This window comes from Populus nigra, chromosome 9, assembly GCF_951802175.1.
Source record: "Populus nigra chromosome 9, ddPopNigr1.1, whole genome shotgun sequence".
NCBI classification, from domain to species: domain Eukaryota; kingdom Viridiplantae; phylum Streptophyta; class Magnoliopsida; order Malpighiales; family Salicaceae; genus Populus; species Populus nigra.
The window spans coordinates 12,049,646-12,075,930 of NC_084860.1; the positions used below are offsets into that span (position 1 = coordinate 12,049,646).

At 37.4% G+C, this 26,285-nt stretch overlaps 2 protein-coding genes and 1 pseudogene across 2 annotated transcripts; all 3 read right to left on the bottom strand.

Annotated features, from left to right (window-relative positions):
* Positions 1-3,939: 3,939 nt before the first annotated feature.
* Positions 3,940-6,955, bottom strand: LOC133702628 (receptor-like protein Cf-9 homolog). The gene has a single exon (XM_062126933.1). The coding sequence runs from the start codon at positions 6,917-6,919 to the stop codon at positions 4,223-4,225; it is 2,697 nt and encodes an 898-aa protein (XP_061982917.1). The 5' UTR covers positions 6,920-6,955; the 3' UTR covers positions 3,940-4,222.
* A 4,304-nt stretch (positions 6,956-11,259) lies between these two features.
* On the bottom strand, positions 11,260-12,042 carry LOC133702757 (uncharacterized mitochondrial protein AtMg00810-like). The gene has a single exon (XM_062127080.1). The coding sequence runs from the start codon at positions 12,040-12,042 to the stop codon at positions 11,260-11,262; it is 783 nt and encodes a 260-aa protein (XP_061983064.1).
* A 112-nt stretch (positions 12,043-12,154) lies between these two features.
* On the bottom strand, positions 12,155-23,741 carry LOC133702759 (receptor-like protein Cf-9 homolog; annotated as a pseudogene).
* Positions 23,742-26,285: the final 2,544 nt, after the last annotated feature.

Here is a 26,285-nt window from a genome sequence, read left to right on the forward strand (position 1 = left end):
TGGGTCGAGATCGGCCCAACCTCATTTGGGTCGAGATCGACCCAACCCTTCTGGGCTGAGTCCGACCCAGGTAGCTAGGCCGACTCAACCCACATAATTATAATATTATATATTATAGTAGTTTACACTATATATATATATATATATATATATATATATATATATATATATATAAATTTAAAAACTCTGCAAAATCCTTAAAAATTTTGTTGATTTTTCTGCATATTTTTTTATCAAAATTATTTAATACCGGTTTGTATTTTTATACTGTAAAGATATAAATCCAGTATCAAAACATCCGGTTTTCGTCAAAACATGGCAAAAAATTTATAAAAAACAAAAAAATATTTTTTTTTCATGCATACGGCCAAGTATCTCAAAGATAAGAAAAATCATCACATCATATTTTCATACAAAAAAAATCATATTGTTTTTTTATACATAAAACATAAAATATTCAAAAATATGTTTTAGCATCCACTTTGGCTTTAATAATAGGTTTGTTAGAGCCATAAGAACTAGGCCAATATTTCAGAAATTCTAAAAAAAATATTTTTGTCTTCTTTTAGTATCTGAGATTACGAATTTATATGTAAAACGTATTCTTGATATTAAAAATGTAGTTTTTTTATTTAGGCATTAGAACGGTTAGATTTTTACCCGATAAGATAAGTACTTCCTTACTGAGTAGAACTTTTCTTGAACCATAGACAGACCAACAATTAGAACTACATTAACACCTTAGTTTTTTATCAGACAATCAAACAATACAGCTTACCTTAGGTAAGGCGTATTTGGGGTGCTAATACCTTCTCTTTACGCAACCAGTTCCCATACCGATCTCTGAGACTAGTTAGGGTTCCTAGTGACCAAAATACTAGGTGGCGACTCTCATTCTATTTTCCACCGATAAAATACAAGATTTTCTTGTTTCTCCATATTTGCCCGATAGATAGATATATTTAGATTGAAGTGGAATACTCGCCGCGACGCTGCACACGTACCACAAGCAGAGGAGAATGTGCCATATACAGGGGATGTAGAGAAAACACTAGTTGCTTGAGGATTTGCTGGCATCATTCCATTGGAAGGCTTGGTCCATGGTCGTTAGCTATTATTTCATTAACATAGCGATTTGAATTCCTTGTTTTAAGTAGTTGAGGTTGTAAGTTTAGGAGAAGCTAGTTGTTTCTTCTTTTATGTATTTAAACCTTTTCATTATGTAGTAATGGAAGTATATTTTCAGAGTATGAATTATTGTGGTTCATCCTCACCCCGAGAGGAAGTTTATCTATTTAGCAATCAATTGTAATAGCTTTGATTGCCACCTATCAGTTTCCAATGCTCACTCTTGCGTGGAAATATTTGCGAGTGAACCTTCAGTTCCATGTTCAGCACCACATGAAGAGTGGACAATATCTATACGTACATCCAAGTTCCGAAGACTTGGAGGTCAAGGACAGACCAAATGAAGATTGGTTCTCCCTTGTTCATGCTGAAAGAGAGAGACCTCTTAGGACGACCAATCCCACAGTATCTTGAGGGCAAGAACCCTCAAACTCCAATCTCCATTGTTTGTCAGTTTTCTAGTAACTGTTCAATAAAGCTATTGCCAGAACGTGTTGACTGGTTGACAACTTGTGTTAGTGACTTAAGGGACCTCTCCTCGTGTGGAAATATTCGCTGAAAGGATTTATTGGTTGCTGTACAGCTGCGGATTGGACACAAGAAGGTGAAGACGTGAGCAAAGTGACTATCGAAATCGTAAAGAAACTAGAGATTATAAACATAAATAAATCATATGGAGATCTAAAACGTGAGCAAACGTGAGCAGCAGCAATTGCTATTGTTAAATCAAATTTATACGTTACTTCGGAAACAGTGAAATGTGATTTGAAGAGACAAGAACCCCTAATCTGAAAGAGTTCTGGCTCGAAACGTTTCTTCTCTTCTCTTCTCTTCTTGGCTTGAGGCGTGGGGGTTTTGAAGGAGAGAAATGGCGGCAACTCGATTTTTTTATTTATTTCAAATTATCACACTTTTCTCTCCTCTCTCTCTCTCTCTCTCTCTCTCAAGCAAGGAATTTATAATTTAACGTTTCTCCTTTATTTCAAAATCTGGATTCAGAACGGTGTCGTTCTTCAAGTAACTCTTTTCATTTTTTAACCTTAAATAGTGTTAAAAAACTAAATTAAAAAAAAAAGAAATTTGTTGTTCTGTTTTTTTTTACCTTAATAAATTTGGCTTTTTTTTTATTTATGTATAGAAAAAGTATATAGACGTTGTGCAAAAAGTCAACATAGAGATTACATAATATCTAAATCATAATTTTTAGATCTGGTCAGTTCAAGGCCCGAGTTTCGGGTTTCGACAGGGTCATCGGGTCGTCCAGGTCAATTTTTTGTTAAAAAATCAAAACAACGTCATTTTAATAAAAAAAACGACATTCAAGGCTTGGGTCACCCGGGTCTTGCCGGGTCAGGCGGGTCACACTAGGTTTTTCTTTCTCTTGTTTTTTCTTCAACCCGGCCCGGACGTTCCAGCCCCGGGTCAGCCGAGTCCCAGGTCGACCCGCCGGGCCGGGCCAAGTTTTAAAACTATGATCTAAATTATAAATTTTTCTGTGGTGCTCAGTATCAATATCTAATTAATATATAATTGTCCTATATCAGGTAAACCTACCTGTTATAATAGGTTAATGTTATTAATTTAAATCATACTATAAATAATAGAAAACTTTGAATAATTAATTTAACAATTTATATGAGTAACTTTTTAATTTAAAAATGATAATTCATTTGTTTCAATCTAAAGGATTTATAGCCTTTTAAAATAGGTTTTGATTTAAAAAAAAATTGAAAATCATGGAACCACCCATAAATTATATAATATACTATAAGGATGGTTTAATAATAAACATCCTCCAATTAATCTTAGCAATCGGATATTGCAAGATTTTCAGTGGCTAAGACCATTTTTGACATTTCAAGAAACAACAAGGATCAAACTATATAAAGTCAAGACAAACTTTACTGTATTTTCGGACATCATGGAACTCTAAAGTTTTACCATATTTTCAGTTTTAAAATTATTAGATCTAAAACTGTAAATTCATGCATGTATCTTTCCAATTTAATGGGAAGGAGGAATAAGCTAAATATAACTGTAACAACACATGCACATAGAAAATGTATAAGATTTAATGTGCCAAGATGAAATTCACAGTTTTTATTCCCTAAAAATAAAAGATTAAAAGAGGTTTACAAAATCTTTAAATAAATCATGAAATTCTACCCCACTACAAAACAACTATAAATCTAAAAGCATGTAAGAAGTTAAAAAAAGTCTAAATTAAAAAACAAATTCTAAAATACCTAGAAATAAAATAAAATTATTATATATAAACCTAATATAGAAATCTTTTTTAAAAAATATGTTCATGAATATTAAATGAGAATAAATTATTTATTTCTTTATTTTAATAATATTTTTTTACATGTTTTTCTCATATATATTTTTATCCCATATAATTAAATTATTAAGTCATGATTTTTTATGTTTATAATCGAAACTTGCTTTTCAAATCATTACAAAATTTTATTTAAAAACAATGCTTTTTATATATATAAAAATATGTTTTCATCAAAATAAAACAAAAAATACATTAACAAGGAAAGAGAGTTTAGGTTTAAGATATATATTTTTCCTCCTTACTTCCAATGATTTAAATTTTAACGAATATTTATTTTAGTTTTTTTTCCTCAAAAAACATGCTACAAAAAAAGACTTAATTTTGCTAAAATAATATATATATATATATATATATATATATATATATATATATATTGCTGCGCGAATTGATAGGAATCAGATCTATTGGAAATAAAAAATCATGAATCATAATTAAATGAGCGTAATCAGATCTCGTTAGTGGTTTTGCTTATAAGTTATTATATTATTATGATTCTGGTAAAATCATTAACTTACAATAACATAAATCTATCGATTAAAATAAAATTACAAACGCACAACGTAAAAAAAAAAAAAAAAAAGCAGCTACACTAGCCTGGAAGATGATCCCCTCTTCTTGACTGCTGCCATTATTGACCTAGTCCACAAAGCAAGTTAATTAACTAAACTGGTGATGGATCATGGAATAAAATATTTACGCTATTAGTTAAAAGCATTAGCAAGACTTACCTTCTCACACCGCCCTGAGTAGCTAGTGTCGTCTTCCACCATTTCTGGCCGGAGCATTCTTCCTTCTAAGCCTTTTTGCATTTTGATGTGCACTGTCTTCAACCATCTTCACAAACCATGCAGGTTTTCTTGCTCTAAATACAACGTATCCTATAGAGACTCCAAATACAAATCCACATCCATAACCCATTGCTACAGCTTTCCATCCAAATCCCTCTTCAAACATTGAATCTTCTTTCTCGAAGTTTGACGGAGGCGGTTGTTGCCCCTCGCCTTTGTTGCATTTTACTTGCAAGGGAAACCCACATAATCCCAAGTTCCCTTCGTATGAACCATTTTCAAATGTGTTGAACTGCCTACCTACAGGTATGGCTCCCTCAAGTTGGTTATACGAAAGGTTGAGGACTTCAAGAAATCTTAAATCTACCAGTTGCTGAGGAATCCTTCCAGCAAGCATATTTGAGGAGAGATCCAGCGATTCCAGATTAGTTAAATTCCCCAGTGATGGCTGGATATAACCGATGAGGCTGTTGTGAGAAAGGTTGAGCTGTATCAGAGATTTAAGCTTTCCTAGGGACTCTGGAATCTTTCCAGTGAATTTATTGCAGGATAAATCAAGTGTTGTGAGGGCAATTTGAATATGAGAAAACTCAATGTCCAAGCCTTTCCATGCCAATGTTACAGAATAAACATAAGTAGTGGATAAATTGTTTGTCCTCATGTAATCCATATCCTGATCAACGCTCATCATAGCTTGGAAGTTGTTGAAATACTCTGATGGCAAAGAACCACTCAAGCTGTTGTTGGAGAGGTCAAATATCTGTAATTTAGAAAAAGATTCCTTGACAGTTGGACCCTTCAAAGAACCATGGAGTTTATTTGACCTTAGAATAACAACCTCCAACTTTGGAAGCGTTTCTAAGAAGGAAGGGAACGTGTCATCAATCATGTTGTTACCGAGGTCCAGAAATTCTAAATTCACACAATTGATGATGGATGGTGGTATCACCCCTTTCAATTTGTTGCCATTGAAGTTGAGATATCTCAAACTGTTCCCCTTTGAAAAGATTGAAGGGATATTGCCGTGGAGATTGTTGCCACCAAGATGCAATACTGAGAGTCCATCACTGAAGTTTCCCAAGCATTGTGGGATGAATCCACTAAAGCCACTGTTGGACAAGTCTAGAATCTCTAGGAACTTTAGCTCACAAATGACAGAAGAGATGTTCCCAATCAGTTTATCATTGGAGGAAAGCATAAGAACTTTCAAATGTTCAAGCTTCAAAACTGAAGGTGGAATCTGGCCATACAACTTGTTATGACTGAAATTGATATATTGTAATGAATTACAAAGGAACGGACTTATGTGGCCATACAAGAGGTTATTGTTCAGAAGAAGAAAATGCAACGAAGGCATGGAAAACAAGGAGGATGGAGTTGTTCCATTGAGCAAGTTATGAGATAAGTCGAGAATGTTTAAATCTGAAAGCCTACTTAATAGTGATGGGATGTGTCCTATCAGTTGATTATTAGATAAAAGTAGTGCGGTTAGACTTGAAAGCCTGCTTATTTGAAAAGGGATCAGACCTGTTAGTCTATTGTACGAGAGGTCCAACCACTCAAGCTGTGTGAGTTTAAACAAACTATCTGGAATTGGACCAATAAAACTATTGTTTCCAAGATGCAAGTACTTGAGTTGCTTAAGTTTTCCTAATGAAAAAGGGATTTGACCACCCAACTGGTTACCTGCAAGTCCCAACTCAGTGAGTTGAGTGAGGTTACCAAGTAGATCCAGATTCGAGCCAACAAAATTGCACCCACTAAGATACATCTTCTCCACAGACTTCAGATGACTGATTGAATCTGGTTCCAAATGAATTGAGATCCGCGTATATGACAGATCCAAATGCGAAAGAGCATTGCTCAAATTGTATTGCGGAAAAGAGCCAGTGAGTCCTTCGTTGCTCCATAAATCGAGCCATTGAAGGTTTGATCGGCGAAATAAATTATCAGGGAGTTCCCCTTGCAATCCACAATACCAGAGTCGGAGAGATGACAAAGAAGAAGACAAGTTCATCAAGGAACTGGGTACCACCAAAGACATGTTCACTCCACCCAAGTAGAGTTCTCTCAGCTGGTTAAGGTTGTGAGCAAGCTTGTTGAAAGAAATCGGTTCCAGCATCAGGTCCTCAGAGTTGGAAGAGAGATCAAGTGACACCAATCTGGATAAATGGGAGATTTCTGGGGGAACTTGGCCTGCAAAATTCGATGAACTTAGATTTAAATGCGTCAAATGCAAGAACTGACCAAAGGAAGATGAAATGACAGAGCGCTGGAAGTCATTGCGAGAGAGATCGAGCTTCTGAAGATGATGAAGGGAGAAGAGAGCGCTGTTAGAATGGAGGGTGCCATAAAGCATGCTGCAACCAAGGTCTAGGCCAATTACGTGGCCAGTTTGCATGTTGCATGTCACGCCATCCCAAGAGCAGCAATCTGTACCCTCTTTCCACAGCACTTTCTTGGGTGGATAACATGAAAATCCATATGGAGAAGAAGGCATCATGGGAAAGGAATTTTTGAATTGGAGCAAAGCCAGGCTCTGGTCACCGGGGCATAATTTTACTGGAGAGGAGAAATTGGAAGAAGAATGAGCAGGCTGGGAGTGCGAATGGAAGAAAAGGAGGCAGAGAAATTGAGCGAGCAACAATGAAGATCCCATCAGTCCCTAAAAGTGCTCTTCTTAGAGATTAAAATGTGGAAGTAAACTTGGATTGATGGGAGACTTCTATTAGAATGTAGTCTATATATATAGACTTCCGGAAAGCATTTTTCCCTAATATTTAAATAATCAATTTTATATTTGCTCTGAATTTTCCTAATAAATATTAATACTATAGCATTGTGAAGAGATCTTTGATTTTTAATCTGTTTCGATTTTATAAAATGTGATTTTTTATTTCTTTGCTAATCAAAACTCTCCTGAAGTTTTCGCATTCTCGCCTAGTGCAACTTTCAAATTTCTATATTAGGATATATTTGGAATTGTGGTTAAATTATAATTTATAAAAAAATTAATTTTTTAAATTAATTTTTTATGTTATGAATACGGATGTTAAAAAAATAAAAAATATTAAAAAAATATTTTAATATACTTTTTAAATTAAAAAAAACCTTAAAAAAATTATTCACACGTACGCTCGTTTTCTCAAGTTTATCAAATCAAACATTTTTGAAATAGCTACGTTACAACTAAGAAGACATGTCAGCGTCGAGGTTCGCCGGTCAAGCTTCCCGGATGATAGATTGGTGGAGAGAAAAAAGATCGAAGGCATTGTTTCTGCCTTCCTTAGAAAATTGCTCGCGCTCCATAACCGTGGACAATCAGCAGAGAAAAAAAATGAGGCAAGAAACAGAGGCAGAGAGCTAGGTTACCAGCTCTGATACCATGTATTTAAAACGGAGAAAGAAAAGATTTGCCAGAAATGTTATTTTCATTGAATCTGTTGCTGCCGCTATATACAAGTATTTTACTATGATTGTGCTTAGCTATTTTTGGAATAAGAATTACAATAGGAATAGATATCCTTGACAGCATATTTTTACATATTTGTTTCCTAATCCATTACGTAACCATGAGATATTGTTGATCCTTTCTTAACAGAAGTCCCCAGCAACATACACTTCCCATCAGACGAGCTGCAAAGGAAGAGCACAAACTGTATCTATTAGCACATATTAATTGCTATTTTCTAAGCTATGAAATGCTTCTTCTTCTTCTGAGAAACATATAAATTGCTTAACCCTTCAAGTAAGCTGTCCCCTGTTCTTGCTAATAATAGCAATAAGAATCTATCAGTATTAAGTTTGTAAGCCAGCAAGGAATAATAGCGGGGTAGATGTCCCCGAGAGCAGCTGCCATCAGACGAGCTACAAAGGAAGTTCTAATTAGAGCATGAACTGCATCTTTTAGCACAAAGACTTGCTGAAAAAATGTCAATTTTGGAAATTAGTACTGCCGTGTTTCCAACGCTCAGTCTTGTGTGGAAATATTTCCAAGTGAACTTTCAGTTCCATATTCAGCACCACATGAAGATTGGTTCTCCCTTGTTGATGCTGGAAGAGAAAGACCTTTTAGGACGACCAATCCCACAGTATCTTGAGGGCAAGAACCTACAAACTCCAATCTCCATTGTTTGTCAGTTTTCTAGTAACTGTTCAATAAAGCTATTGCCAGAAGAACGTGTTGACTGGTGTACAATTTGTGTTAGTGACGTAAGGGACCTCTCCTCGTGTGGAAATATTAGCTGAAAGGATTTATTGGTTACTTATCTTGCTGTACAGCTGCGGATTGAAGATGACTTTGTTTATCAATTTGTTTTATTTCAATTATGTATACATAATCCCATAGTTTAAATTATTTTTTGTTTACAATAGACAAGGGAAAAATCAAAGTATATTAATTCAGAGAATAAAAAGACTTTTTTAAAAAACAAAATATTACTAATCAAGATGTATATATTATTTCAATTGAAAAAAATATATTTTTTCTTTAGATTATCCTAATCACTTTTCTTTTTAAATTTGATTCATCTATAGTCTTTTTTTTTTGTCTATTTGAATTAAAGTCATCTTATCAAATCTACTCAGGTCTATGGTCTATAACTCGAGTTGTATATTTTTTTTAGCTTTTAAAACATGATTGTGGTAGTTGAACATTATTTTTTACACAAAACAAAATAGTCTTTTCCCATGGCGAAGCGCGGGCTCCAATTATAGTTAACATATACTAAAAGGACTTGATTTTTCACTGTATAAATAAATAATAAAATGTTAAGCTCTTTTAACCTTGGTCCTCAATACTTTTTAGGCCTTTTTTTAAAAAAAATTCAAACTTATTTTTTCCTTTCAATTTTATCCTCTACATTAGGCTTATGAGGTGCTAGATTTCATAATTTATTTTGATTTAGTTTCTGTAAAATTATCCCGATCTCATGACCCAAGTCATAACAAGTTTTGCAGGTTAGTCGTGTTGACTCATGTCATTTTTTTTATTTTTTATTAATTTTTTTAACTTCATCATTCAAATTTGGGTTGATTGAGAATTGATCTTCATATATTTTTTTATTATTATTATTTCTATAGGGTTAGCATTGTCTCATGACTTAGGTTGCGAGTTTTGCAAGTTAGCTATGTTGACTTAGGTCTATTTTCCTTTTTAAATTGAATAATTTATTTTCCAATTTCATCATTTAATATTGCTATTAAACCTTCATAATCTAGCACAAGAGTATTTAATCTCATTCTTGCTATACTTAAGCACCTTGAAATCATATAGGTGTTATATTGTGAGATATAAAGATATTAGAATTTCAATTATATTATTCATTCTATTGAAAGAGATAGTTGTGATAACAAAATCACCCTAATAAACCTTTGGGAGTTAGACAAAAACTCTTAGTATTGGTGAGGTAATTTCACGAAGGAAAAAAAAAATCTTGAAGATGACATATCTTCAAATGGAAAAGATCTTGAAGAGAGAATACCTTCAAGTAATGTAAAAATCTTGATATGGATTCATTAAGTGGCTATTGTACTCTTGAACTTGGACTCACAAATGAATACAATACTCAAGTATGGGTTAGTACATGAGGTATGAGTATAGGCATGCCAAACCATGTTCAAAATGAGTTAACAAATTCTTTCCATTATCTCTTTACTTTGAATACTTTAATTATATTGTTAGTTATTGTACTTGAAGTAATTTGCATTATCTGCATAGTTTTATGATACATAAAATTAACCCCTCCTCTTAGGTGTTGTCTTAATCCTTGAACAACAATTTTATTGTACTCACTGTAGCATCAAAGATAGTGAACTGTAGATGACACTATTTCTTCAACAATGCCTTTTTTATTATCAAAATTTATTGTTTTTCAATTTTATCATCACAAAGTTATGTTAGCATCATTTAATGTGTTTGAATTTGCTTTACTTTGCATAAACTTGTGTATGAAAAGGGTTAATTTGCAAAACTTCCAAATTAAATTAAAGAATAACTTTATGAAATATATTTTAAGATGGTCATTAAAATTTTTTGAAAGACTAAAGAAAAAAACAAAACACACAATTAACAAAGCATAAAAAACTTTATTTTAACTCCTGAAGTTTCAATTTACATATTATTGGATCCCTGTAGTTTCTTAATTTTATATATTATTTCTAAATTTTATTTTTACCATAATTACTCCCTGAGTTTTGTGAGATGAGAGAGAAAGCCATATGAAAAAAGGAGAAGGAAAGAGAAAGTGGTCAAGAAGTCACATCTTAGCCATAAAAATATCAATCTTTGTGTCAATAAATTTGTTTTGAAGAATAGAGTTTAATATAGGTGGTTTGAAGCTTTCATCTTGTTGGAAATAATAGATTACAACTCAAGGTATTTTTATTTGGTTTAATTTTAGGTTTATTTGACCATTTGGAGGATAATTGATACAAACTGAAGATGATATGAAAAGATGAAGGAAGAGAGAATTTACATGAAGGAAGAAAATAATACTTTGTATATCAAATTACTTCACAGTCAACTATTTTCTTTACATGAGCACTATTGTATGTATATATAGCTTAGTATAACAACCTCTAACGAACTATATTGTCCTATACTCTTATAACAGAATGGGAGAAGGAATGCAAAAGATTTATTCTGTTGTATTTACAAATCTTGTTGCAGCTACTAGAGTGGCAAGCGGCTGGTGTGCAAATCTTATTGTAACGTCTTGGATGTCCTGTTTGGTGCTGGCTACAACGTCCTGGATGACATGTTTGGTGCTGGCTGAGTGGCATGCATTTGGTGTGGTGTCTAATACCCCCCCACAAGATGGAGAATAGAGATTAACTATTCCTATATTGGATAAGTGTGTCTGAAAAATAGAAGAAGGAATAGCTTTTGTAAAGATGTTTACTAGTTGACACCGAGAGGCAACATGAGTAGTTGTGATGCTACCATCTTGTATCCTGTCACGAATGGCATGACAATCCAATTCGATATGTTTTGTTCGTTCATGGAAAACCAGATTGGCAGCAATGTGCAAAGCAGCTTGAGTAGTTGTGATGAGATACATGAAGATCTTGAAGGAGATAACAAAGCCAGTTTAGTTCTGAGCAAGTGGAAGCCATAGACCGGTATTCTGCCTCAGCTGAGGAGAGGGATATGATAGATTGTTTCTTGGATTTCCAAGAAATAAGGGAGTTGCCAAAAAATATGCAGTAACCCGTGACTGGCCGCCTAGTATCAGGACATAAGGCCCAATCAGAGTCACAAAAGGCTCTGAGTTGAATCTGTGAAGGAGAAGACAATAGAATGCCCTGGAAATGTGCAGACTTGATGTAACAAAGGATTCGGTGAGCTGTTGCGAGATGTGTAGTCGTGGGAGTGTCCATATACTGGCTAAGGATTTGGACGGGATAACAAATATCTGGTCTAGTGATGGTGACATATAAAATACGACCAATGAGATGATGATAGGAGCTGGGATCTGGTAAGGGAACCCTATAAGTCTTGTTGAGCTTGAAGTTATGTTCAAGGGGCAATTTGAGAGGTTTGCTAGCCAAGGTACCTGAATCAGCCAAGATGTCGAGAGCATACTTTCTTTGACATAGATGAATACTTGTCAAGGGTCTATCAACTTCGAGTTTGAGGAAATATCGTAAGCAGACAAGATCTTTAATTTGAAATTGTTTGTGTAGGAAGGATTTAAGTGATGCAATGGAAGAGGAACAGTTACCAATAACGATAATGTCATCAACATAAACCAGTAAAGTAAGAAAGGAGGTGTTATCCATTTTAGTAAATAGGCTGTAGTCAGCTTTGGATTGTGTAAAACCAAAAGCAATGAGAGAAAGGGAGAGTTTGGAATACCATTAGCAAGAAGCTTGCTTAAGTCCATATAAACTCTTAAAGCAGCCTGCAGACTTGATTGGGGCCACCGACAGAGTAGCCAGTAGGCTTGTGCATGTAGATTTCTTCCTCTAGATCACCGTGAAGAAAGGCATTATTGACATCAAATTGTAAAAGAGACCATCCTTTTATTGCTACGAGAGAAAGGAGAACTCTGACGATGACAAGCTTTGCGACAGGGGAGAAAGTTTTTGTATAGTCAATTCTTGCTTGCTGCAAAAAACCTTTGGCTACAAGTTGAACTTTTAGTCTCTCAATACTACCATCAACATGAAATTTAGTCTTGTAAACATATTTACAAGCAATGGCTACCTTGCCATGAGGTAAATCAGTAACTGTCCAGGTCTTATTTTGTTCTAAGGCAATCAATTCATCACTCATGGCTTTGCACCAACCTGGATGTTTCACGGCTTGTTTGTATGTAGTAGAATCAGTGTGCATGGAAATAGAAGTGGAAAAAGCAGTAAATGATGGAGAAAACTGTTTATAAGGATTACCAGTGATGAAGGCGGAACACTTGGATAGTGAATGAGAAGGCATTGAGAGGGAGGACTAGTGGTAATGAAAGTCTTGCAAATACTGTGGTGCTCTTCTGACCCTAGTAGATCTGTGAAGAACGGAATCAGAAAGAGGTATGAGGGCCGGTGTAGTGTTTGACGTAGAGATGACAGAATCATCAGTTGCTGATTGAGTGATAATGGTGGAAGGAGATGGACCAGAAACATCAGGGTTGGAAGCAGCAATAGGAAAGTCAAAGTGTTGAGTAAAGGTTTAGTAAACATAAAGGTAGTGTTATCAGATGGAAAATTTAAATAGTGGAAGGGGAAAATGGATTCATTAAAGACAACATCTCTAGATATAAATCCAGTATGAGACTGCAGATCAAGTAATTTATAACCTTTAATGCCAAAAGGATATCAAAGAAATATTCACATTCAGCTACGAGGGTCGAATTTCTTTCGTTGTCGTGAAAGAGTTGAGGCAAAACAAAGAGACCCGAAAACCTTCAAATGTGGATAAGTGGGTGGTTGATTGAATAGAAGTTTAAAAGGTGTCTTGTGTTTAAGTAAGAGGCTTTTAAAATTGAGGTTATAAAATAATTTTAAAAAATATATATTAATATTGATGATTTTTAATTTAAATATTGTGAATTTAACTATTGTTGTTATAAAATAATTTTAAAAAATATATATTAATATTGATGTTTTTTAATTTAAATATTGTGAATTTAACTATTGCTATTAAAAATATATATTAATATTGATGATTTTTCATTTAAATATTGTGGATTTAACTATTGCTATTATATCATGAAATAAATCATATTTTATATAAAATATTTTTTATTATTCCATGAAACCATCTACAATTCTATTACGTATGAAATACATCCGACAAGAACTACAGTTTCCATAATTTTTTAGCTTGTAATAAAATTAGATAAAATATTATCAACTAGTTTTTTTAAAAAAAATGTTAAAAAAATTAACACACTAAAAAAAAAATTCACGCAGTGCAAGAGAATTGCACTGTTTTACTATTTTTAAGTGAACAGTGCAATTCTCTTCCACCGTTCACATAAACAGTGTATCACTGTACACTGTTCATGTTAATTGCACTATTTATTGAACAATGCAATTAACATGAATAGTGCAAGAAAAGCAAGGAATCCTTGCTCTTCTTTAACTGTGTTTCCAACACGAAAAACAAGTGGAACCTATGAACAATAATATACGTTTTTCTTTAACCAAATGGCTACAAACTACGTTTTAATTAAAACACAGCCGCAACCGTGTAGCCAAACGGGCTCTTATTGTTAGAAAGGAGCTATAATTCGAATGATGAAAAAGAGACAAAGGAGAAGACCATTATAGAAAGTTTGGTAACATGGATCTTGAGGACAAGGTTCCAGTGATGGAAGGAGGTATTGATAAACCATCAAAAAAGTCACTAGGTGCTTGAGGATAATGCAAAAGACGTGCCTCATGCAGGAGAAGAACGTGCCATAAGCAGAGGAGAATGTGCCACATACAGGGGATGTAGAGAAAACACCAGTTGCTTGAGGATTTGCTGGCATCATTCCATTGGAAAGCTTGGTCCATGGTCATTAGCTATTATTTCATTAACGTAGCCATTTGAATTCCTTGTTTTAAGTAGTTGAGGTTGTAAGTTTAGGAAAAGTTGTTTCTTCTTCATGTATTTAAACCTTTTCATTATGTAGTAATGGGGGCATATTTTCAGAGTATCAATTATTGTGGTTCATCCTCACCCCGAAAGGAACTTTATCTATTTAGCAATTGTAATAGCTTTGACTGCGACCTATCAGTTTCCAACGCTCACTCTTGCGTGGAAATATTTGCAAGTGAACCTTCAGTTCCATATTCAGCACCACATGAAGAGTGGACAATATCTATACTATACATACATCCAAGTTCCGAAGACTTGGAGGAGGCTCACTTCACTCAAACTCAACTCACAACTTTCATTGCTACACTTGCAGCTGCTGCAATGGTAGCAAGGCTGCTGCCATTGCAGCCCTTAACTTTCTCTCTTGGTCTCTCTACTGCACTCATAATCTCTCTCTCTTGCTCTGCTCTCTTGCTGCCTATTTATAAGCAAGAATGGTGCCACAACTCCAACTCTTCTTCAACAAAGGTGGCTGCACATGGGTTGCACCATTTTGTCAATGGTTGGTGCAACTACCATTAACAATGGCAATCCTCTCTTTTTAGGGTAGGCTGCACATGTTGTTGCCCAATAATGGCAATATCCCAACAATCACCCCCTTTGATATTTATGTGGGGCAACTGTCCGCTTGCTTTTTCAGCACAAGCTTGCAACTTGCAGCTCTTCCAAGCTTACCATTCTGAGAGCATCTTCGACCAAGTTTACAGGTACTTGCCACACCTTTCAATCACCAGAGTCACCAAAGCACACCTTTTCTCACATAAAAGGATCACTATAACCAGATGGTCTCCCACATCACATCTGAAGAGTGTTAACGCTTGTCTATGGGACAACATTCCCCTTCGAGCGTATCAACCATGCTCGGTCCAGAATGATTCATCAAGCCTTACACCAAGGCTTACAACACCCCCTCAAACGGAAATTCCCAAGTGCGACGGTCATTATCTGAGTATCTTAATATGATCACAAGCTCACCACTCTTCCAAGAGTCTACTCATCTAGGAGTTGCGTCTGCCCTATGTTCCACCTTAGGAACCACACCTTACTTCTCCGTGAGTCTCTCGCTCTTAGTCTCAAGAGTTCACGTAGCTCTCCACCTTTACTTATGGGGGCAGCCCATTAAAGGTTAATCCATATATGTCTTGATAGTTTGAGTATTACAATGCCTTCACCGAGCTCACCACCTTGACAAGAGTCAACTTGTTCCTGAAACCTGTGCATGCCCTCTGGTCCTTCATAGCAGCCGCGTCTTAATGCTCCACAAGTCACCCACTTATTATTCAAGGCAAATATCTTCTAGCTCATTAATCTTTAGCATGAGGGCAATATCCATGAAAGTCAATCCTGCATTTGACTCCATACTCATCATAGCCACTTTATTGGCTATACACCTGTCCACTCATATCTAGCCATCACATTGGCTCTGGGTGTTCTGAACTAGGCTCATATCATGACCCACACACCTTCTCCTGAGGTGTCTCCGCTCGTCGTCATACAGCGATCTGAACTGGGGCTTATATCAAGGCCCTCACACCATCTCTAAGGTGTCTTCGCCCATTATCATGGGGCGGTCTGATCTCGGGCTCCTATCACGGCCCACACACCTTCTCTAAGGTGTCGTCGCCCGTTGTCATGAGGCGGCCTAATCCAGGCTCATATCAAGGCCCTCATAAACCTTCTCTCTAAGGTGTCTTCGCCTTTCATAGGCGATTACATCCTCTTTCAACTGAGATGTTTCAAAGTGGCTCCAAAATTCTCTACCACTATATGCACTATGGGAGAGATTACTGCCACTGATTACATAAAAAGAGAAAGTTGCGGTATACTCCTCGCAATCCTCCGCCTCGATTTCTATGTTTGGAGCTTCTGTGCTTTTCTGCTTGAGAGCTCTACCTACACCAACTCTCTTTGGTGTCTTCACCTTTCATCACAGGCGTTTGCACCCCTCAATTAGGTGCTTCTGCAACATCTCTCTTTCCATCCTTACATGTATTGGAAAGGTCTTTGCTTATTATCTTCATCAAGAGCACAAGAGACTTCCTATTATACAACTTCTACATAGTCTCTGCTCTGAGCTTCATCTGGGAATACTTATTCTCCTTGCACCTGTTGTCTCATTATAGTACCTCATTGGATCCTACGGGTACTCTTGCACAGTCTCCATGTGCCCTCATGCAATTTCTGTTCTCCAGATTTCTTCTTATTCCTTGCTTATGTTTGACAGGAGCTTATCTTGTCACAACACCTGTCCAAGTCAAAATAAGGTGTCAATCTTTATCTCCTTGCTGTATTTCTCTTCCATTATCAAGGTCTTCATCAATTCTCCCCTCGAGAAATTACAGTCACCAAATCTAACTTCTTTGCAGAAATCACCACTCCATTAGATCCTTGAACATATGGAACCCACCTGTTCCCTTGTGCCGCCATCCTGCTAGTCTTCAATCGTTTCATTACAAACTGCTATATATATGAAAATAGTACCGTATGGATAATCCTTCCACTAAGTAAGTTCCCAGGAAAGATTGGAGGGGTCACACTAGTCCCGCTTAAAACCCAATCTCCTTGACAGAACTTCTTAGGCCATATCTATCCATCGTACTATCTTTCCATATATACAACCATTTGCTAGCGTTGTTGCGGCTTTCCTTTACAAGTGATCTGGAATATACTGATTTTATACATGATTTATCAACATCTGGCGAGACTATCAGTGCTTAGATTCATCAAGATTGGTCTTCATCAGTTTTCACTCTACACCTCTAATTGTCCACATGATCGGGTGTCCAGAGTGTCCCAATTTTTCCTTCTTTTAAGGCAACTAAAAAATCCCCACTAATCAATTCAGCACATGTAATTGGGTAAACATGTGCACCTTCTTCTTCTTCATCTTCATCGACCACCATGATGACCTTCAGATGCCTCCTAATCGGGCAATCTCTTTTGTTAATTCACCACCACCACTTTAGGTCACAAATCTCAACGATCAGACCGTACCATTGCATCCAGAACGATCAAATTAGCTGGAAACAACTCTGAAATCGTCCAAATCGCATTTTAGACGGCTAAGATTTGATCAAAACAATTCTAGCCTGATGAACGGCCTGAATTCAATCTCAGATCGGGTTGCACGTAGACTTCACTGCACAGAATCTTCTCCCTTGGCTCGCGGCTAGGCTTGAATCACAAATGGCTCGGCCTAACTCGGCTGATGACATGGCAGGTGGGTCCCACTATGTTGTCGTGTCGCTTGCAGGAAGCTGACATGGCATGCCAACTGGGCATGCTGACGCCATCCGGGTCTGGCACATGGGTCAAGTCATCTGGTATTCAGGTCAGGTCAGCCCATCCAGGCAAAGAAGACGCGTGTGACGCGTGGCGCGCGTTTGTGCACGTGGCCAGCAACCTCACCGGTGCGTGACGACTACTCCGACGTCTGATTTCGACGCCGTTTTTACCAGTGGCTTCGTCTCTTCCTCCTCTACATAGTGGTGTGGTCAAAACACAATTTTTACAACTTTTATTTTTGAGCAAAAATCAAACACCACTTTAAACCATATGCTCTAATATCAATTGTTAGGGATTTCAGCTCCCCATTGCGCGGACCGGTGATGTACTGATAGTTGCTCAAAGAAGGCTAAGCACACTAACACAATATTTAACGTGGTTCGGCAAAACCGCCTACATCCATGGGAGAGAGTTCATATTATTAGAGATTAGAGAAAGGATTACAATACACATGGAGGAGGAGGCTCACTTCACTCAAACTCAACTCACAACTTTCATTGTTGCACTTGCAGCTGCTGCCATTACAGTCCTTAACTTTCTCTTTTGGTCTCTCTACTACACTCACAATCTCTCTCTCTTGCTCTGCTCTCTTGCTGGCTATTTATAGACAAGAATGGTGCCACAACTCCAGCTCTTCTTCAACAAAGGTGGCTACATATGGGTTGCACTATTTTGTCAATGGTTGGTGCAACTACCATTGACAATGGCAATCCTCTCTTCTTAGAGTAGGCTGCACATGTTGTTGTCCAATAATGGCAATATCCCAATAGTATATACATTATTTCCATCAGCTTTTATTCTTACTTCATTATTATTTTTAACTCCTAGAAAAGATATTATTCATATTATAGGTATACAAAAATAATACTAGTAAATAGTTAATTACAAAGTTTAATTTCCAGGATGAAGATGTTTTGTGCTTACCTCGTTGAAACCAGGGCCACCTCATTTTACGAAAAATTAGATAATCGTTTCTACCTATGTTTATTATTTTCCAGGATTAGATTTTGAGACTTGCCAATATTATGAAGGGTTTGGAATTGTGGTTGAATTTTGTTTTTGAAAAATTCTGATTGTTTTCTTCTTAGCTTTGAATTATTATAAGTTTTTGTTTTTACATTATTTTAATGTTAAAAATAAATTTTTAAAAAATAAAAATATATTTGAAAAGCAATATTTACTATATTTTTTAATAAACATTAAACACATCTATCTTTGTAAATACTTATCGAAGAAAGTATCAATCAATCCCTATAATAGTAAAGAAATTCGAGATTATAAAAGCTCTATCTCGGCACTTAAATGGAAGAACCTTATAATCTAAGTCCATATCATATGTTTTTTAAGTGTTGGGTCTACGTCCATCGCCTTTGTTATTAGTGAATCCAAAAACATGTCTGTATATTATAAAGAAAATATGAAACCAAGTTGGATAATCTTGAGCTAAATTAATATTTTTATAAATTTATTTATTTAATGTAGTTAATTAATATATGTGGACACATAAATTCAAACTAATCTGCATCACTGTTACATGCAGCCACATGGTTTTAAAAATTGAAGTTTTGGATCACACTGGCGAAAATCAATTGCTGTAAATACTGAAAATATATTGGATTTTTTAGTCCCAGTAAATTCTTTAAAATCATAGAGCTTCGTGTTTTGTAAAATAAAGAGTGATATTTATATTTTTTAGTCCCAGTAAATTCCATTATGCACGGTCAAAACAGAATTTGTGCAAATATTTATATTTTTTTACAAAAGTATATTTTCTAGTGTCTAAATATCGATCAAGGCACTGGTTACTCAGTAATCACGAAAAATTAGTCAAGGTCATGAAAATGACCAGAGTACCCTCACTTTGGCACTGAACCAAAAAGTCCGCGCAGACCCAAAATTTGCATGAAAACCACCAATTTTCTCGAGTTCCAAAAGTGAAGTCTTATTATTCAAATTCCTGAAACCGCTTTCCAATTCTCAAATTTTCTCAGCATCCAAACGGAAAACGAGAAAAAAAGAAGACGCATAAACAAAGGCTTGAAAACAAGAAGACGCGTAAACAAACGGAATTGAATTGATAAGTTTTCGTGAAAATTACACTCCTTGGCATTCTCCTTAATGAAAATCACAAATCAACGCCTATACTCGTAAAGAAACTAGAGATTATAAACATAAATAAATCATATGGAGATCTAAAACGTGAGCAAAGTGACTACCGAAATTGAAAAGCAGCAGCAATTACTATTGTGAAATCAAATTTATACGTTACTTCGGAAACAGTGAAATGTGATAATTTGAAGAGACACGAACCCCTAACCTGAAAGAGTTCTGGCTCGAAACGTTTCTTCTCTTCTCTTCTCTTCTTGGCTTGTGGCGTGGGGGTTTTGAAGGAGCGAAATGGCGGCAACTCGATTTTTTGTATTTATATATAGAAATCATTTTTTAAAACCTTGCAGGTGTCGTCTTCCACCATTTCTGGCCGGAGCATTCTTTCTTCTGAGCCGTTTTGCATTTTGATGTGCACTGTCTTCAACCATCTTCACAAACCATGCAGGTTTTCTTGCTCTAAATACAACGTATCCTATAGAGACTCCAAATACAAATCCACATCCATAACCCATTGCTACAGCTTTCCATCCAAATCCCTCTGCAAACATTGAATCTTCTTTCTCGAAGTTTGATGGTGGCGGTTGTTGCCCCTCACCTTTGTTGCATTTTACTTGCAAGGGAAATCCACATAATCCCAAGTTCCCTTCGTATGAACCATTTTCAAATGTGTTGAACTGCCTACCTACAGGTATGGCTCCCTCAAGTTGGTTATACGAAAGGTTGAGGACTTGAAGAAATGTTAAATCTACCAGTTGCTGAGGAATCCTTCCAGCAAGCATATTTGAGGAGAGATCCAGCGATTCCAGATTAGTTAAATTCCCCAATGATGGCTGTATATAACCGATGAAGCTGTTGTGAGAAAGGTTGAGCTTTATCAGAGATTTAAGCTTTCCTAGGGACTCTGGAATCTTTCCCGTGAATTTATTGCAGGATAAATCTAGTGTTGTGAGGGCAATTTGAATATGAGAAAACTCAATCTCCAAACCTTTCCATGCCAATGTTACAGAATAAACATAAGTAGTGGATAAATTGTTTGTCCTCATGTAATCCATATCCTGATCAACGCTCATCATGGCTTTGAAGTTGTTGAAATACTCTGATGGCAAAGAACCACTCAAGCTGTTGTTGGAGAGGTCAAATATCTGTAATTTAGAAAAAGATTCCTTGACAGTTGGACCCTTCAAAGAACCATGGAGTTTATTTGACCTTAGAATAACAACCTCCAACTTTGGAAGCGTTTCTAAAAAGGAAGGGAACGTGTCATCAATCATGTTGTTACCGAGGTCCAGAAATTCTAAATTCACACAATTGATGATGGATGGTGGTATCACCCCTTTCAATTTGTTGCCATTGAAGTTGAGATATCTCAAACTGTTCCCCTCTGAATAGATTGGAGGGATATTGCCGTGGAGATTGTTGCCACCAAGATGCAACACTGAGAGTCCATCACTGAAGTTTCCCAAGCATTGTGGAACGAATCCACTAAAGCCATTGTTGGACAAGTCTAGAATCTCCAGGAACTTCAACTCGCAAATGACAGAGGAGATGTTCCCTGTCAGTTTATCATTGGAGGAAAGCATAAGAGAACTCAAATCCTCAAGCTTGAAAACTGAAGGTGGAATCTGGCCATACATTGTGACTGAAATCGATATATTGTAATGAATTACAAAACGGACTTATCTGGCCATACAATAGGTTATTGTTCAAAAGAAGAAAATGCAATGAAGGCATGGAAAACAAGGAGGATGGAGTTGTTCCATTGAGCAAGTTATGAGATAAGTCGAGAATGATTAAACCTGAAAGCCTACTTATTTGTGATGGAATTGTTCCATTCAGTTGATTATTAGATAAAAGTAGTGCGGTTAGACTTGAAAGCCTGCTTATTTGAAAAGGGATCAGACCTCTTAGTCTATTGTACGAGAGGTCCAACCACTCAAGCTGTGTGAGTTTAAACAAACTATCCGGAATTGGACCAATAAAACTATTGTTTCCAAGATGCAAGTACTTGAGTTGCTCAAGTGTTCCCAATGAAAAAGGGATTTGACCACCCAACTGGTTACCTGCAAGTCCCAACTCAGTGAGTTGAGTGAGGTTACCAAGTAGATCCAGATTCGAGCCAACAAAATTGCACCCACTAAGATACATCTTCTCCACAGACTTCAGATGACTGATTGAATCTGGTTCCAAATGAATTGAGATCCGCGTATATGACAGATCCAAATGCGAAAGAGCATTGCTCAAATTGTATTGCGGAGAAGAGCCAGTGAGTCCTTCGTTGCTCCATAAATCGAGCCATTGAAGGTTTGATCGGCGAAATAAATTATCAGGGAGTTCCCCTTGCAATCCACAATACCAGAGTCGGAGAGATGACAAAGAAGAAGACAAGTTCATCAAGGAACTGGGTACCAACAAAGACATGTTCACTCCACCCAAGTAGAGTTCTCTCAGCTGGTTAAGGTTGTGAGCAAGCTTGTTGAAAGAAATCGGTTCCAGCATCAGGTCCTCAGAGTTAGAAGAGAGATCAAGTGACACCAATCTGGATAAATGGGAGATTTCTGGGGGAACTTGGCCTGCAAAATTCGATGAACTTAGATTTAAATGCGTCAAATGCAAGAACCGACCAAAGGAAGATGAAATGACAGAGCGCTGGAAGTCATTGCGAGAGAGATCGAGCTTCTGAAGATGATGAAGGGAGAAGAGAGTGCTGTTAGAATGGAGGGTGCCATAAAGCATGCTGCAACCAAGGTCTAGGCCAATTACGTGGCCAGTTTGCATGTTGCATGTCACGCCATCCCAAGAGCAGCAATCTGTACCCTCTTTCCACAGCACTTTCTTGGGTGGATAACATGAAAATCCATATGGAGAAGAAGGCATCATGGGAAAGGAATTTTTGAATTGGAGCAAAGCCAGGCTCTGGTCACCGGGGCATAGTTTTACTGGAGAGAAGAAATTGGAAGAAGAATGAGCAGGCTGGGAGTGCGAATGGAAGAAAAGGAGGCAGAGAAATTGAGCGAGCAACAATGAAGATCTTCAGGTTCGAACCTTGTGGTTACTTGGTCTCTCTTCTAAAGGAAGATGAAATGGCAGAGCGTTGGAAGTCATTGCGAGAGAGATCGAGCTTCTGAAGATGATGAAGGGAGAAGAGAGCGTGTTGTACTAAACTCAATCAATCTAGAAGGTCAAGGAAGGCAACCACCGGCCAGCCAGCCACTAGCTGTGACCGACCAGCCGCCAGCCACCAGCCGCAGCCGCCAGCCACCAGCTGTTTGCCGCCACAGCCGCCAGCCGCCTTCACACTTGAAGGTTGAATTTTCTTGTTTTGAATTCATGTATCAATAGCAAGCTAAGCTTATGTTATTTTGTCTGGGAGAGAGTGGAGAGAATAGAGAGAAACACTAGAGAGAAAGAGAGGGTGTGTATTGTTAAGCTTGTTGTGTTTATTTTGCTCTTGTAAGTTTTTGTTCTTGAAATAAAACTTTGTGTTTTATCCCCTTTGAGTGTTTCAAAGCCACCACCAGTGGTTCCTCCCACCAACAATTGGTATCAGAGCCCCGTTCGTCAGAAAACAGAGGTATTTTTCAGAGATAGCTGAATTTTCAAAGTTGTCAAAAACAAGTTTTGATCATTCCACCGTGTAGAGCTCATCCATACGAACTCATTGCCACAAAAATCAGCTCAATCGGACACCGGGGTGAGCCACACGAGCCTCCTGAATATTCGGAACTGTTTGCCCACGCGCAGCCACGCGCCCCGAGGTAGACGACGACTGAGCCACACGCGCACCATGTTTGAGCCGTTTAAGCCGAGCCGAGCCGAGCCGCAAGCCGAGCCCCAGTCGAGCCGAAGAATATTCCCGAGAATATTCCTTTGTCAAGCCGAGCCGCTCTTAGCCGAAGCCGCTCTTAGCCGAAGCCGAGCCGATAGAATATTCCACAGAATATTCCCGGTTCAACCCAGCGAACCGCCCGATGCCCAGAATTGGTGTTTTGACCGGTTCACCCATTTTCGGACCTGATTTCTACAAAGTCAGACCGGTTCCTGACTATTTCGACCATTCCGGATCGATCTACAGTGTTCGTTTTGCCAAATTCAAGTCCCAGAAGGAGATATAGTCATTCCAAGAGCAAAATGACTACAGAAAGTACACAAACACTCATCCCGAAGCTGACTAAAGACAACTATGATAGTTGGTGCATCAGATTAAAGGCATTCCTTGGTTCACAAGAGTGTTTGGAGATTGTACACTATGGTTATGATGAACCAGAGTCCAAAGAAGAAGAAGATGCTTTACAAGAGGCATAGAAGCAAGCCCTGAAAGTCAACAGAAAGAAGGACAACAAAGCAAAGACCATCATCTACCAAGGTCTTGATGAAGATACATTTGAGATCATAGCTTCCGCTGAAACATCACATGATATATGGGAGGCTCTCCAACAAAAATACAAAGGTGCCGACAGAATCAAGAAGATTCGTCTTCAATCTTTATGAGGAGAATTTGAGTTATTACAAATGAAGTCCTCGAAATCTATTTCTGATTATCACACAAGGATTATGATGATAGTCAATCAGATGAGGAGAAATGGAGAAGCCATCGTCGATTCTCGAATTACTGAGAAAATTTTGAGATCCCTAGATCCAAAATTTGATTTTGTTGTTGTCGCTATTGAAGAGTCCAAGGAAGTGGACAAGTTGACAGTGGATGAACTTATGAGTTCTTTGCAAGCTCATGAGCAGAAGATTGTAAAGCGAAATGGAGATAAGGCCATTGAGCATGCCTTACAAGCAAAGCTGTCTCTCAAGAACAGATATGAGCAAGGGGAGACTTCAACAAGTGGATATACCACTCAAGCAGGAAGTCAACAATCCAGAGGAGGATTCCAGAGATTCCAAGGAAGAGGTTCTTGGAATACAAGCTTTAGAGGAAGAGGTGGTAGAAACACCACCAGAGGAGGTAGAGGACAACAAGCATTCACTCCTAGAGGAAGAGGAGACGATTACAATAACCGTGACAAGAGGAATATCCAATGTTATAGTTGCAATCAATTTGGGCACTATAGCACTGAATGCAAAAGCAAAGCTCCGTTGGAGATACGTGAGCAAGCCAACTATGCAGAGAAGGATGACAGAGAAGAAGCTGCATTTCTTGTCCAACAAGAACTTGGCGAGAAACAGGAAAATATATGGTATCTAGATACTGGAGCCAGCAATCACATGTGCGGCTACCGAGAGTTATTTGGTGATCTAGATGAGACCAAGCAAGGTCTAGTTACTTTTGGAGATACCTCAAAGGTTCCATTCAAAGGTAAAGGCAGCATCCCAATCAAGTTGAAGAACGGCGATTCCAGCTACATCGCCAATGTCTATTATGTCCCAGCCATAAAGCAGAACCTGATCAGCTTAGGTCAACTTTTGGAGAGAGGATATACTTTTTACTCGAAGAATTGTCATCTGACAATTAGAGACAACAATTGGAGATTAATGGCCTATGTGAAAATGTCCAAGAATAGGATGTTTCCTTTGAACATCCAGTATGATGCAGCAAGGTGTTTGAGTGCCATCACCAACAGTGAAGAATGGCTTTGGCACCTGAGGCTTGGACATCTGAATTTCACAAGTCTGAAGATGCTAGCAAGCAAGAAGATGGTCAAAGGTTTGCCTCACATTGATCATCCAGATGAAGTCTGTGAGAGTTGTGTCCTCAGCAAACATCACAGATCCAGTTTTGCCAAAGAAGTCAACTGGAGAGCAAAGAGGCCACTGGAGTTAGTGCACACAGATGTGTGTGGCCCAATAACACCTATGTCGACTGGACAAAATAGGTACTTCCTCACTTTTATTGATGATTTTAGTAGAAAGACGTGGATATACTTTCTGAAGAGGAAGTCAGAAGTATTCAATTGTTTTAAAGATTTTAAAGCAATTGTGGAGAAGCAAAGTGGCTACATGATCAGAACCGTGAGATCTGATCAAGGTGGAGAATATACAGCAAATGACTTTGAAGCCTATTGTACACAACAAGGCATCAGACATCAGACAACACCAGCTTATACACCACAGCTGAATGGTGTAGCTGAAAGGAAGAATCGCACGATTCTTGACATGGCAAGAAGTCTGCTCAAAGCAAAGAAGTTGCCCAAGCAATACTGGGCTGAAGCTGTATCATGTGCAGTGTATCTACTGAATCGCTGCCCAACCAGAAGTTTGCAAGGAGTCACTCCAGAAGAAGCATGGAGTGGTCACAAACCAAGTGTTACTCATCTACGAGTCTTTGGTTGTGTGGCATATGCAAAGATCCCAGATGCAAGAAGGAGAAAGCTTGATGATAAAAGCGAGAAATGCATATTTGTCGGATATGGTGAAAGAAGGATGGGATACAAGTTGTATAATCCCATCACGAAGAAGGTGATTATGAGTAGAGATGTTATCTTTGAAGAAGATAAATCTTGGGAATGGAATGATGATAAAGAAGCAGTCAAATGGATCAACATTGATTTGATCCTTGAAGGTGAAGAAGTACCAACAGTACTTGTCGAAGAACCGATTGTGC